Raw genomic sequence first — 16,238 nt, 5'->3', positions numbered from 1 at the left:
TAGGCTGCGGAAGAGGTGGAGCAATAGGGGGGAATCTAATCCAAGCCCATATCTACAGCAATACGTGGCAACCACCCATAGTACTAATTCGCGGGTTTGTGGACACGCATAACTATCTAAAAAGATGGGCGAGAACCGCAGACCCCCAACTGTATCTGCCAATATCCTGAAAGTCCCCTCCTAGCAGTGGAACGTAACGACACGTAATTTTTCTTCCACCCGATCTGTCACACAATAGCCATGAGCCTAATAGCCGTAAAATGTGTGCCCGGGTGTAATGCCTCACCGCATCAAGATCGTTTGCAACTGGGCCCCAATCAGGATATATTCTATCTACATATGAAATACGTAGATCACCACCGTGAATGTCTGTGCCCGCAACAGGGGCAGTCCCAAAAACATGCTGACACACTGCGGTCCAATCCAACGCAGTAGGTCTGGTAACTGGCTGCCCGTCAGTAGGCAAACTAAGTATACCAGTCACGTCCTGTAATGTGATTGTCATCTCTCCCTGCGTCATGTGAAACGTATGTGTCTATGGTCTCCATCACTTAACCAAAGCACTGATCAGGGCGGTATCGATCTGAAAGAAAAACAACAATTATAGAAAGTTCAGTAACGGTAATTTCATTAAGTAATTTAAAAATTACATACCTGAATATGACTCATACGTGCCACGTGTATGAAACCGGCCTGTGTCAGATAGTCAGCGACGATGTCTGGTATATCATCATGACGAGGTCCACCCTAAAGTTTCCCACGCCTAGTCTTTAACCCCTTTACCTTATCCTCGTTCCACACAAGCTATGAAACGTGAGTGCGTTGTGTCCTCTTACGAAGTACCTCCCACCTATATGGTTCAGGAAGTACATGCGTACAAGGATCAGATGGCTCAGCTTCACCATCGGATCCAGAGCGTGGCGACTTTGACGAAGACGAATGGGCCATAATAGAATACTAGTACAGAAGACAAAATTATACAAAAATTACTATTGATATTATATTAAATTACACTAAATGAAATTTAATTGCACTTTATTAAATAGCATTTAATTGAATTGAATTAAGTTATATTAATTTCAATTATATTAACGTCAATAAAACTAAATTAAAGAACATTACATTATTTTAATTTATATTTAAATAGATTAAATAATTTAAAATCAATTTAAATTAATATTGCCTACTCTATTATTTGTTTACAAACTTTAATTACAATGTAGTTAATTGAAAGGTCAATATGTTTGCAAGTGTCATTCATATAAAATTATTAATTGTCTCTAACTAATTTCTAAGTGTGTAACTAATTTCTATCACCAGCATATACCAATTTATAAGTAACTAACTAATTTCTAAGTCTCTATCTAATTCCTAAGTCACTAATCATTCTCATACATAGGTCACTAATATTTTTCTAACCTACTAACAATTATCTAAGTCACTAATAACTATCATATATTTATTACTGTTAATAAAAAATATAAACAATAAATAGGGACTTACATGAGAGAGACAGAGCTTCGCTATGCAAAATGCTCCAGAAGAAATTTAGAGAGAAGTTGGAGGAGTGGTTTAGAGAGAGGAAGTGAGGGATGAAATGAGAAAAATGAGGTATTTATAGACCAGGGAGGTCACGCCCCTGTTGGGCGTGTCTCTCTCCTGGTCACGCCCATCTTGGGTTTTCCCAGTAGATCACGCTCCACATGAGCGTGTCTCTTTCTATTGGAACACGCCCCACTTGGGCGTGTTTGAATGCTATATTTTCATAATTATTTTTAAAACGACTATATATTCGTAATTTTTTATTAAAAAAATAATAAATTAATTTTTTGATCTAATTTTTTTCCCGTGATTTCAAAGTAATGTCATTTTAAAATCGCATTAGATAATTGTTTTTTTTTTGGTAAAAAGCATTAGATAATTTTATCTCTTTTAACAAGAGAAATATTTTATCTTATATATATATATATATATATATATATGTATTATATTTATAATTTTTTTTTTATAACCTCTTGTAATCATTTTTATTATCATTAAATTAAAATCAAACCAACGATTATAAATAGATATAATATGAGAACAGCTAATTTGATTTCAATCAAACAATAACAAATTGGTTGTAACAAAATGGTTGTAAATATGACCATTTCTGTGTGTGTGTAATTTCTCAATTTTCTCTAATACGAATTGCATGGAAACTAAAGTGTTATGTAAAAACTTGTATAAAAGTTTATTAGAAATTTTTTATGATAAAATCTTTACAAGTATTATTGGTCATGTACTCATGTTTTAAAGGCATGTAAAGCCTTCTCTACTATTATTTTGTTATATTTTATAATAGCGCACATCAAATTAAATCATTCATGTTTCCAACCACATTCCGCTCTTAATTATGATAAGTTTCTTCACGTCGTCTACTGTTGCATTGTTCTCTCATCAAGAAAATTCATACATGTAATTAGAGGATAGAAGCAGTTAATGCAGCAACCCTCTCTCTCTCTCTCTGTGTGACTTTCAAATTATTTGATGTCATCCTTAACCAAATATGATGTAATTCTCAAATTCACGTGTTAGTAATAATAAAACGCTTTTAGCTCCATTTAAAAAAAAAAAAAAACCATTTTTGTCTACAAAAAAAAAAAAACATTTTTTATATAAATAAAAATTAAACACACAACCTAATACAAGATATAGGATGTGCATGACAACTTTCTTGGAATTAAATTTTTTTTTTTTAATTTTTGTTCCTGGGAACAGAAATGGATACAAAACTCATTTGGTAAATTCGGTTTATTTTTTTGTTCTCGGGATGAACCAGTTTAATTTTTGTGCTGGGGAACAGAAAAAAGAATAATTTTTTTTTTGTTTTTTTGTTCCCGGGCACAAAATGAGAAACATTTGTCTCTCTCAATCACTATCCACCTCTACCATCATCACCATCACCACCATCATCCTCCTAACACGACCACCGCCACCATCGTCGTATTACCAGTGCCGTCGTCACCACCACCATGATGCCATTGCTACCATCACCACAACCTCCAGCCATATCTACCACCATGCCGCCACCACCACTACCATCACCGTCATTGCAGCCACTGCCACCACTACCACCACCATGACGCCACCACTACCATCACCACCACTGTCACCAACCACCACTACCATCGTCATAGCCATTGCCGTCACCACCACCACCATGTCATCACTACCACCACCATCATGCCTTCACGGCCACCGCTACTGCCAACCATCACCACCACTGCCATCCATCACCATCAATGTTGCATCCACTGTCGTCATCACCATCATCACGCCATCGCCACCGCCGCAGCAACTGCCATCACCACCGCCGCAGCAACTGCCATCACCACCACTACCATGCCACCACCACCATTGCTGCCACTATCACGCCACCACCATCTGTCACCACCACCACCAACCACCACCACCACCATCGTCCCAGCCACTGCCGTTACCACCACCACCGTCGCTGTCGCCACCACCATGCCACCATTACCACCACTGCTGCCGCAGCCACTGCTGTCACCACCACCACCACTACCTTCATCATGCCACTATTAGCACCGCCGCCACCATCACTATCGTCACAGCCATTGCCGTCACCACCACTATCACCGACGCGGCCACCACAACTATGCAACCACCATATAAACACCATTACCACCACCACCACCGTAGCCATTGCCGTCACCACCATCACCACATAAAAAAGAAAGTGATGATCCGAAAAAAATTTATGTTTAATAGAAATTATTTTTTATTATATTATTTGTTATATTATCAAACATAATTTTCATTTTTAGAATAAAAATAAAACATGTTATCAAATATATTTTTTTGTTCTTCATAAACTGTTTCATGTCACAAAAATAAAAAAGAAGTATTTTTTTAAATAATGCCAAAAAACATAATGATTATCATGTACACCGATACAAACCCGTAGGTTAATCTCATTTCTACAAGTCTAATTCCATTGCCTTGTTATCTATGCCCAAAGTCCAAACAGGATGTCAGGATTAGGTGGATTTTAAAGCTCTTTAATTTAAAATGAATTATATTTTTATTTAATATCCCAACTACCCCGTTCAAGGGAAAAAAAGGACAAAACACGTTCTTGCTTAATCAAGTCACTATTTTAATACCAATCACAAGGTAACTAAAACCAATATATGTCTTCATGCATGTCAGACCTTGCATTTTAATAATCCTGCATTATCACAATGTTAATACTATTATTTAGTAGACATCACAATCTTATTATTAATAAATACCTAAGAAAAAATAATGGTACGATTATAAACAACCAGCTAGCTGGCATACTTATAAGATAAGATTGCAACAGTGTAATGATTAATTATATATAAGTTAGACCAACGGATAATGAAATCCAAGCGAAAGAACCGGAGCAATAATTAGTCATTTACAAATTACAATATATCCATTCACGTATAAATAACAAGACTTTATAATTTTCTAAAATAAAAAGAAGACTTTCTTTACTATTGCTTTATGTTAATTGTTTTTAAAACTAAAGTAACAGTTTTTTTAATGGATGTATAAAAACGAGTAAAAGGACATGTTATCCATCTGGGGTATAGCATACAGTTTTGAAAATAAACCAAGTTAATATCGGCTTTTATTAAAAAAAGAAAAATATTAGTGTCATGTGATAGGAGACAATAAGTCTTTCCTATACACTCAAAAAAGACGAGGGACCCACTTCAAATTCTTTTTCTCTTTTTTCTATACAATGGGACCCACCTAAGTTTGTGAGTGTAACATGAGATATCTTATCTCATGTTGCATAAGAAAATATAATCCCTTAAAAAAAATTATATTTTTCCTAGTGCTGAGTGAAATTGACTATTGTCAATTATATTGAATTAAATAATCTTAAATCTAAATATTTTCTTCGGATTAACAATACTATTATTAGAGTAAATTTATGGGTTTATTTTCCAAAGCCTACAGAGTAAAGACTCCACAATGACACAGACAAGTCGATATCTTTTCCTTGAATCATCTCTTCTCAAGTAAAATTATAATTTGATTTTCACACACATAAAATAAAGGGGGAAATATGTGTTATTTTAAAGATGTAAAGTTGTATCATTTTAAATAAGAGAAAGAGATAAATAATAAATAGAGAGAGTGGACAAAAAATAAAAATAAAGATGTGAATACCATGGGAGGGGGAGGCGGAGGGGAGGGGGGGCATTAGAGGCTTTCAGGGAAGGAGAGTGAAATACTAACCATTAAGCTATATCACTTTAGTTGTCAAATTACTTACATCACTTTAGAGTTTGATTCATACATAAGGAGAGTCTTATGGCCTATGGTTTCTTGCCACGTGGCAATTGAAACTTGTTGCCACTGACAATGGGTTTGCTACCGTGGCACTTTGACAAAAAAATTCACCCTCGTGACATACTGGTAAATAATATGAGGAATTGTGTCCGTTTGGTCGATGTCCCAATTATCTTACAGGCACTAACTAAGGCTCTGATTCATATATAAGTATGGTGACTATACCATAGGGGGCATTGGAGGCTTTCAGGGAAGGAGAGCGAAATATTAACCATTAAGCCACATCACTTTAGTTGTCAAAATACTCACATCACTTTAGAGTTTGATTCATAGGGAAGGAGAGTGTTATGGCCTGTGGTTTCTTGCCACGAGGCAATTGAAATTCGTTGACACTGATAGCGGGTTTGTCACCATGGCATTTTGGCAAAAAAATTCACCCTCGTAGCATACCGATTAATAATATGAGGAATCATGTCAGTTTGGTCAATGTCCCAATTATCTTACAAGCCTAACTAAGGCTCTGATTCATGGGTATGATGACTATACCATGGGGGGCATTAAAGGCTAGTAGGGAAGGAGAGTGAAATACTAATCATTATGCCACATCACTTTAGTTATCAAATTACTCATATCGCTTTAGAGTCTAATTCATAGGGAATGAGAGTTTTGTGGCCTAAGGATTCTTGCCATGTGGCAATTGAAACACGTTGCCACTGACAGCGTGTTTGCCATCGTGGCATTTTGGCAAAAAAATTTCACCCCTGCGGCATACTGATAAATAATATGAGGAATTGTGACATTTGGGTCAATGTGCCAATTATCTTACAGGCTTTAACTAAGGCTCTGATTCATAGGTACGGTGAGTGTACCATGGGGGGGTAGTAGAGTCTGGCAGGGAAGGAGAGTGAAATACTATCCATTAAGCCACATCACTTTAGTTATCAAATTACTTATATTTATATATTTATTATAAATCTTTACGTAAATTTAATTTAACTAGTTGAACCAATAATTCACTAACTCAATATCCCAACTGAACCAATGACTGATCAGAATTTAATAACATTGAGTGAAAGTAAATTTTCTTCTCTACGTGAAGGAAATATTTACATTCACAAAAGAATGCAGATACATATACATGGAAACAAATTTTTTAAGTACTACTTGAATTAGTACCTGTTTTGGAGCTCTTATATTTAATTTCTCTTTTCCTTTTTATAATAAAGAAAAATCTTATCATAAAAGAGCCATGAAGGGAAAAGCTAAAAGCTTCCAGAATAAGCTTTTTTAAGATGTGTGCAAGCTTTTTTTGAATTCACATATTTATTTTCAATTATGCCCTTGTTCTAAACTTTTATGTATGAATTTTCATCATTTACCCTAATAACAAATCATTTCATTTCTCTCTTTTTAATATCTTAAGATTAACTTTATACAATTATCAAACAACTTTTAACTTAATTCTTAAGTTTTTTTTTAACTTTAATTTAAAAGTAGCGTTTAGCTCAAAAAAAATATCTCAAACATTTTCAATATTCTACCAAATTGTAAGTGGGAAAGATTAATTAAATATATAAAAGGGTTAAGTGTTTATCTGTTAGAATATTAATTCCTCTTAACTTTATGGTGATAATCATCACCAACAAATTAAGATCCATCATATCAAATCGTAAAGGAATATTAACAGAAATTTGGAGATATATTTGTCTCCATAGTAGCATAATAACTTCAATTTTTTCCTTTAGGGGGTGTTTGGTTGGAGGGAAATGTTGAGATAGATGGGTAAGTGAGAAGTGGGTTAATTGTTTGCCTTCGTTTGGTTTTAAGTTTCTGAAAATTTTGCCACCTAAATGAGATAGCCACCAAACCAATAAAGACGTCCATCTGAGGCAGAGAGCCGGCTAAAAAATCCTTGTTGATATATGGTATTCGACTTTAGCTAGGTAAATGGTGATATAGGTTTCATTTATAATGACGAGCGTGCCCTCCATCTGATGTGCTTGTTGTAGAACTGTTACAACGTGAATGTCATGTCAAGCAGCCATTAAATAAGGGTTGTCCCATTGTTTGAAAAGCTCGCTGATCTTGAGGCTGCTCCTGCTGCGGTAGCCCGTCTATTCTCTATAGATTGGTACAGAAACCGTATCAATGGAAAACAAGAAGTTAAGATAGGATACGCAGACTCAGGAAAAGATGTTGGCCGGCTCTCTACTGCTTAGGCATTGTACAAGGCTGAAGAAGAGCTCATAAATGTTGCGAAGGAGTTCGGTATTAAGCTTACAATGTTCCATGGCAGAGGAGGGACTGTGGGAAGAGGAGGTGGTTCAATACTTGAACCATTCATTTATCTTTCTCAACGTTTAAAATAGGGTTATTTTTGTAAGTTTACTTTTTTCCCATCTATATTTTACCTACAACCAAACATAGATTTTATAAAAGTTACTTAATTTCCCCAGTAATTTTTTTTCCTACCAAACAACTTTTTTTACATTTTCCTATCAAACTCATTTCCTTCCCATTTCCCTATCAATAACATTTCCCTATTATTCATAAAATTTCTCCTCAACCAAACGCCCCTTTAGGGTATGCAATATTCCTTGGTCAAATAGCCCTAATCCTTATTTTTTTAGTGTGATGTCTCTCTCTTGATGGGAAAGATAAACTAGGGTTGTTTTATTATTTGACATATTGGGGACTATAACCCTTTATAATATTTCTCTTTATTGTTAGGTCAGTAAGCTCTCATTATATCTTGTTGGCCCAATGTTAGTATCCACCCATTTGTCCCACACTTACTCAGGAATCTATTTGAGCATCTTTATTTGATCACTTTAATTTATCCAATATATATTAAATAATATAATATAATTATTAATACAATATGTAGCCCACAAACACATTAGAAAATATAATTTTCTAACAATCTCCCACTTGGGCTACACATTGACATGAGACAATTATATCATATATCCTTAGCGCGCAATTGTATGCTATTTATCCTTTGATTCCTCATTGTATACAATCTGGTCCATCTCTTATATTAATATGAGATCATGGCGGCTTTTGTCATTGTCAAGTGTAACTAAACCTTCCATGGTCATCACACCAATATATTCAATGACATAAATCAAGTATGGATGAGTGGCATGGAAATTACTTGCAATATGATATCTACCATGCCTATTTCCAACTGGTCCTACTTTAGTTCTTATGAGATCAATTCTTAATTTTTTGCATACACAAAGCAGAAACATAAGCACAAAATCTACACATTCAGAGGGAAAAATAATATCAAAATCTTTATTCTATAGAAAACAAAAATATAAATAATTTTACATAGAACACCAACATAAAGAACTCCCACTAAACCATAGTGTCATCAAACAAAACAACACCCATATGAGCAGTATGCTCGTGAAAGGCCTTAGGCACTAAGCCTTTAGTAAGCGATTCTGTAAGCATAGAGTTTGTCCTTATGTGTTCTATGGAAATCTGACCACTCTGAACTCTTTCTTTAATAACCAGAAACTTTATGTGCTTCGATTTTGAAGAGCTTCTGTTATTATTGGAGTACAACACCTCTGACTTATTGTCACAATAAATATTTAGTGGCTTTTCAACACCACTTACTATACGCAGCCCTGTGATAAAATTTCGCAGCAATTCTCCATGGTTGGAATTCCACCTTAAAACAAGCTATAAATTCAACTGCCATAGTAGAGGAAGCTACAAGTGTCTACTTAGCACTTTTCTAAGAAATAGCTCCTCTACCTAACACGTAGACATAACCTAATATGGATCTTTTACTATCTTGCCATCAAGCAAAATCAAAGTTAGTATACCCGATGATCTCTAATTCATCTTACCTTCGATATGTGAGCATGTAAACTTTTGTTCTCTTTAAATACTGCATAACCCTCTTGGCTGCTTTCCAATGACCCACTCCTAGATTGCTCAAGTATTTGCCTATTACTCCCACTATAAATGTTATATCAGGGCAAGTACAGACCTGAGCATACATAAGACTTCTTACTGCCGAAGCATAAGATACCTTTGTCATTTTTACCATCTCAAGTTTACCTTTAGGGCATTGACCGAGACTAAACTTGTCTCCTTTAGATATGGGCGTGTCTCCAGATGTACAATATTTCATGCCAAATCTATCTAAAATATTTTCAATATAGGAATTTTATGATAACCATAGGATACCTTGAGAGCGATCTTGAATCTAAGACAAAAGATGCATCGCCAAGATCTTTCATCTTAAAAATTTTAGTGAAAAATTACTTGGTTTGATGCAATAAGCCTATATCATTGTTGGCAAGTGATATATCATCAACATATAGTATCAGGAATATAAATTTACTCCCACTGAATTTGTGGTACACATAATCTTCCACCTAATTCACCTCAAAGCCATAAGAGATGATAATTTGATGAAATTTATGATTTCATTGACGAGAAGCTTGCTTAAGGCCATAGATGGACTTCTTTAATTTGCAAACCACAGACTTTGAATCTACAAATACAAAGTTTTCTAGTTGCATCATATAAATGGTCTCATCAAAGTTACCATTGAGAAAAAAAAATTTTACATCCATCTACAAATGGCAAAGCGGGCTGCCCGCCCTGCCTTGCCAAAAGCCCACCGGAAAATGGGCTGCCCCGCCTTTGAAAGTGCAAGAAAACTCAGCCCGCCCCTCCTCGTTTGGGCGGGCGAGGCGGGTTGCCCGCCAAGCTCGTGACATTTCACACTAAAAAAAATAAAAATTAAAAATGCAGCCTGGGTGGGCTTGGCAGGGCGGGCTTAACGGGCGGCAGGTTTGAAAAACTCAGCCTGTCCTGCCCCGTTTGGCGAGCGGGGCGGGCCGGACGTGTTTTGTCATCTCTACATCCATATGATGTAGCTCTAAATCCAAATAAGCCACAAGTGTCATTATGTCCTACAAAAATCCTTCGTAGAAACCAGAGAGAAGGTCTCTTTATAGTCTATGTCTTCCTTCTGAGTGAAACCTCTAGCAACTAGACGTGCCTTATATCTTTCGATGTTTCCCTTGGAATCCTTTTTGGTTTTAAATATCCATGTACAACCAATGGGTTTTTCACCTTTAGGTAACTCAAAAAGATTCCAAACGTAATTATCTTTCATAGATTTTCATCTCATCTTTCATGGCATCAATCTATTTATGAGCATCAGAGTTTTCTAAGGCTTGTTGGAAGTTGATCGAATCATCTTCTTTCAAGCCTAAAATATTTTCCTGCCTTGAAGAAATATAATATAATCATCTGGAATTGTGTTTGTCATTTCTCTAGTGGATCTTCTTAATAAAACTTCTTGATTTTGTTGAGTTTGTTCTTTATATGGCATAGGAGGTGGTTCATTGTTGTCTTGACCCAAAGCAATGTCAGGGACTGAATCCTATTCCATAAACATGTCATTAACAAAGACCTGATCATTAATTGTTTGTACCGAAATTGTATCTTGAATGATAACAATATTAGGAAGAGAAATATAACTTTCTTCCTTATCAAAGAGAATATTCCTTACTTTATCTTCCCCCCAACTCAACATCCTCAAGGAGTTTGGCATTTTTTGTCTAAAAAATATATATCTTATAGTGGGATTATAAAACTTAAAGTCCCGATAGCGTTCAACATATCCACTGATTGTTCTTGAGTCTAACTTTCTTTCATTTGGCTTATAATGCCTTGCTTCAGTCGGACAGCCCCAAATGTGTAAATGTCTTATGCTAAGTTTCTTTATAGCTCATAGGGGATTTTGGTCACTATATTAGTTAGAACCCTATTAAGGAAATAAACTGCAGTCTTTAGTGCTTCTCCCCAAAGTGACTCAAGTAAAGAAGAGTGACTAATTATACTTCTCACCATATCTTTAAGAGCCTTATTCTTTGCGCAAAAATAGCAGGTAAATACCTTATCCTGTTTCTTTTGCTTCTTTAGCATGAGTGATTCATCAGCAATATCCTTAGCTCTCTTCTTTCTCTTATTCAGAGAGGGGCTGATGTCAAGTGAGCACTATTAGTCTTTTCTTATTGAAGCCTTTCTTCCTCTTGCACACTACGAGCAACGAGCTCTTTAAGAGTCAATTTGTCCTTTTAGGTCTTTTAACTCATTACAAATTGACCGTATTGTACAGAAAGAGAGATAATAACTAAGTACATGAGCAACTCAGATGACAGTTTTAACTTTAATGCCTTTATTTTCCAGCAAGGTTAGACATTTTCATAATATACTCCCTTATGTTTTCTTTTCCATTATACCTCATATTAATGAGTTTAGACAAGGTTTGACCAATTTTAGCATTTTCATTTCGAGTAAAGTATTGCTCGAGTTCCTTTAAAACCAACTTGGCATCAGTAGTCTCAACTATCGAGCCCCTAAATGCCTCCAGAACATTAAAAAGGAATACGATGACAGCGTCCGTAGTCTCGTATGTAAAAATCACAAAAATTAATTTCCCTCATGATTCAATATGATGACGACTTTGATACTTATTGTTAGAATATTAATTCCTCTTAACCTTATGGTGATAACCATCACCAACAAACTAAGACTCATCACATCAAATCATAAAGGAATATTAATAGAAAGGTGGAGACATACTTGTCTCCGTAGCAGCGAAATAACTTTGATCTTCTTTTTTGGGTATGCGATCTTCCTTGATCAAATAGTCTAAATCCTTATTTTTTAGTATGATCTTCTCATTTGGGGTATGTGATATTCCTCAATCAAATAGCCCTAATCCTTATTCTTTAGTGTGTTGTCTCTCTCTTACGATGAAGAGAAAACATGGTTGTTTTATTATTTGACATTTTGGGGGACCATAATCTTTTATAGTATTTTTCTTTATTGTTGGGTCAGTAAGCTCTCATTATACCTAGTTGACTCAATACTGATATCCTCTCATTTTTCTTACACTTACTTAGAAATATATTTGGACATCTTTATTAGATCACTTTAACTTACCCAATATATATTAAATAGCATAATATAACTATTAATACAATATTTTACCCATAAACACATTAGGAAATATAATTTCCTAACATTATCATTTTAAATGACATAACTTTGTGTCATTTTTAATTAAACTATGTCGTTTTGGTGTATTTTTTATATATATTTTTTACATTTTTATTACAAAATTAAGAAAAAAATGAAAGTGGAGGAGAGGAAATGCAAAAACACACTAAAACAACGTAGCTTCATTAAAAATAACACAAAGTTGTGTTATTTAAAATGACAAACATTTTTTCTATTAATTAAATATATAAAATGGGAAAAGCGAGTCCATTTTTTTTCTGGAAAATCTCATAATCAAGCCGACGTTATTAGTATTAGGGTTCGTTTTTTCTAAAGTTACTTTAGACAACTTTATCTAATGTTCGCCGAAACGACATCGTTTTGGGGCGGAAATCATGGCGTATTTGTAATTTTAATTTATTTCAGGGTTATAATAGTCTTTATCATCTTAATTTTTTAAATTTTCAACTCAAAACGACGTCGTTTCGACGAACATTAGACAAAACTATCTAAAGTAACATTAGATACTTTTTTTCCATTGTCCTTGTCACTGAAAAATCTCGGAAGATATTCTTCTTCTTAATTTTAATAGCAAAACCGATAAACTTTGAAGTCTACCAAGTACCAACCAATAATTCCCAGAAACTCAAAAACGCACGTACATGTTTTGGTATTGTCGTAGCGCTAATTGTTCTCTCAATTTGGATGTTCTACCACCAAACACAAACTACACAACTTGAAAATATGACAATATTGCAGCCCTACATGTTTTACTAACCCTAATCATACATTATACATATACAAAGACACATAAAAAGTCATGACAATTGACAGACCAACCAATGAATGAACCCATAACCTTGTTTATCATGAACCTTACTCCATCAAATAAATCCCTTCCATGTAATGTTTATTAAATGGGTATTTGCTCGCACGTCCACAATAAACAAAACTGCTGCCAATCTGTCACCATGGCGGCTCATATTAAACACAAACCCCAACCCCTTCTTCTGTCTCACTCTCAGTCTCTCACCCTCTCACCCTCTTTCCCTCATCACCACCACCCTTCCGGCCACCCTCCACTTCATTTTCCGGCGAGCCCACTTTCCCAATCATCACTTCTAGCACCAACTACTCATTTTGACACATATCGTCAAGTTATCAAACCACCGAACTCATCATCATGTACCACCGTAGATTCAAGACCCAACCATTATATGCCGCTGACCCAGATGAGCCCGAGCCCGAGCCCGCCTTAGAAGCTGGGCCTGCTTCTCCTTCTTCCGGTGAAGACACAAAAACTGAAGCACCATCCCCCAAGAAAAGGTTTCAGCTTTTTCTTTCTTTTCTCTCTATTTTTATGTTTTTTATTATTTTTTTATTTTTTTGGTGTGAATTGGGAAGTTAACCGTTGAAGTGGTTCATGTTCATGATACTATTTATACGTAGGAGGGAGATTAAGAAGAGGGTGGTAACTATACCGATCGGTGACGTGGATGGATCTAAGAGCAAAGGAGAGACATATCCACCGTCTGATTCATGGGCCTGGAGGAAGTACGGACAGAAGCCCATCAAAGGTTCCCCTTATCCCAGGTACAATACTATAAGGCACCACCAAATGTTTATCTCAATTGCTTTTCCTAATTATCATGTTTAAGCTAAATAATTAAGTCATATGTTAGCTTAAGTTTAAGGCATCAAGATATGGAAAGTAAATAGGAACCATATTTAGAAGTTAATCAAATAAAACGGCGTTTGCTAGAACTGGAAATGCGCCGCGGAATGATGGGGGATCATGGCCGCTGCCGGCGGCGGCGTAGAAAAACCGGTTGAAGGCGGCTGTGCTAAAATGCGCATGTGGATTGTGGGGGTAGTTAGGAACTGAGGTTGTTGTGATTGTACACGCGAGGTCTAAACCGCGTTGCCGTCACGCTATAATAATTAGAAATATAAAAATCTCGAACCGGAAGACGTCATTATCTAAGTTTGATCTTTTTGTTTCTCAAACAAAACATTTTTTCCCCCAGTTTCTCCCAACCTATGAAATTTTGATTAAACTTTTTTTTTTTTATCCGAAAACAAACAAATTCAAACACGGTATATATACTGTTGTAAGAATAAGAGCATATGTAATTGTACATATATTGTGTTTTTCATGCAACATTTCGTTTACCAATACAGACAATTGTATGTATAATTGTGTCAACTGCATTATCAATCAAGATAGAATAACCTTGCAACTAACTAAAAATCAGTATATATAGTTGGCAACAAAATATCAATTTTGAATCAACTGATGTTTAACTATTTATTTTTGTTTACTCATCACAATTGCTGCATATAAATGTATTGAAAAAAGGAACAAATTTTTAATACTTATGCAATGCATACTACCTTCACAAAAATTAAATATGTACACAAAACTCATCTGAGTGCTTTTACACTCATTTTCTTGATAACTTCTTCATTAATGGAGTTAAGTTGAGTCAAGTGTTTATAATATAGGCATATAGTATCTCAATTGTTCAATATAATACACACAAAAGTATTGAGAACAATAAAGGAGATGAGAAAGAAAAAAAAAAGTGAATCTCATCCACTTTTTTGTGTATTAATAAGACAAAATTATCTCATACAACTTGAAAGATTATATCCCTTTGTAATATTGAACTTTTAAAGTAGTATTCGGGTTTCAAATTTGAAGTTAATGTTATTATTTTTGCATTTACACAATGATTAACTTAGACAAAATAAGTCTCTAGCTTCGGTTTACTGATAAGGAATTTGAGTAGATTGTATTATAGTATGTGTTTAATTATCAAATATATATAAAATGAAAAAAAAAAACTTAGACAAAATAAATAAATAAAGGTAGCCTTCAATTATAGATTTGTGATTGAGAAACACGCGCTAATGATATGGCAAAATCCATGAAAGTGCTATTTTCCCTCGTTTTGGATTTTTTATTCCAATCAACATCACTCTTGTTTCTTTGACAATGTCCACTGCCAATTTTTCTTTTCTTTTTTTGTACAATTTTTAATTAATTAAATAATTAATTTGAATATGGAAATGCAGGGGATACTACCGATGCAGCAGTTCAAAGGGGTGTCCCGCGAGGAAGCAAGTTGAGAGAAGCCGCGTGGACCCCACAAAACTTATTGTCACCTACGCCTACGAACACAACCACTCCCTCCCTCTTCCCAAATCCCATTCCTCCTCCTCCTCCGCCGCCGCAGGCGACGGCGCTGGATCATCGCCGCCCACCGGATCCGCCTCCACTTTCCCAGCGGAGGATCTGACGGTGTTCGCGACCCACCCCGATCTCGATCTCGGCGGCGACTCTGCTGTTCTGCTCAGCCATCACCACCACGCCGAGTTCGGATGGTTCGATGACGTGGCCTCCACCGGCGGCGTTCTGGAAAGCCCGATCTGCGGGGAGGTGGACGATGTGACGATGACGATGAGGGAGGAGGACGAGTCGCTGTTCGCCGATCTCGGCGAGCTGCCGGAGTGTTTGGCGGTTTTCCGGCGGAGGAATATTCCAAGCGCTAGCGCGATTCAGTGCGGAGGCGTCACAGGATAACACAGCTGGATCTTTTTCTTTTGTCCAGCGTTGCACAGTGATATAATATTCACGGCGTGAAAATCATGAGCTATTAAAAAACTTAGGAATATAAAGAAATAATTAAATAAATTATTTTACAATTCATGGAATTTTTTTTTCTTGCTTTGTACATTTGAATAAGTAATTAATTATTAGCAGGCTACCTGCAGAAATATTTAATATGGTTCAGGATCACTGAATTTTTTGGTGTTTTCTCTCACATCATTAATTTTTTCTTTTTCTTTTTATCCTT

General features: G+C 35.6%; 1 protein-coding gene across 1 annotated transcript; it reads left to right on the top strand.

The window, feature by feature from the left end:
- The first annotated feature begins 13,384 nt into the window (after positions 1-13,384).
- LOC133297991 (probable WRKY transcription factor 69) lies at positions 13,385-16,028 on the top strand. Its single transcript, XM_061497232.1, has 3 exons — positions 13,385-13,704; positions 13,828-13,971; positions 15,457-16,028. Exons 1-3 carry the CDS (start codon positions 13,562-13,564, stop codon positions 15,962-15,964), a joined length of 795 nt encoding a protein of 264 aa, XP_061353216.1. The 5' UTR covers positions 13,385-13,561; the 3' UTR covers positions 15,965-16,028.
- The last annotated feature ends 210 nt before the right edge of the window (positions 16,029-16,238 follow it).

Source organism: Gastrolobium bilobum, unplaced genomic scaffold, assembly GCF_033153095.1.
Source record: "Gastrolobium bilobum isolate Gb01-03AN ecotype WA unplaced genomic scaffold, APGP_CSIRO_Gbil_v1 utg8690, whole genome shotgun sequence".
NCBI classification, from domain to species: domain Eukaryota; kingdom Viridiplantae; phylum Streptophyta; class Magnoliopsida; order Fabales; family Fabaceae; genus Gastrolobium; species Gastrolobium bilobum.
This window is presented reverse-complemented; position numbering and strand designations above follow the sequence as displayed.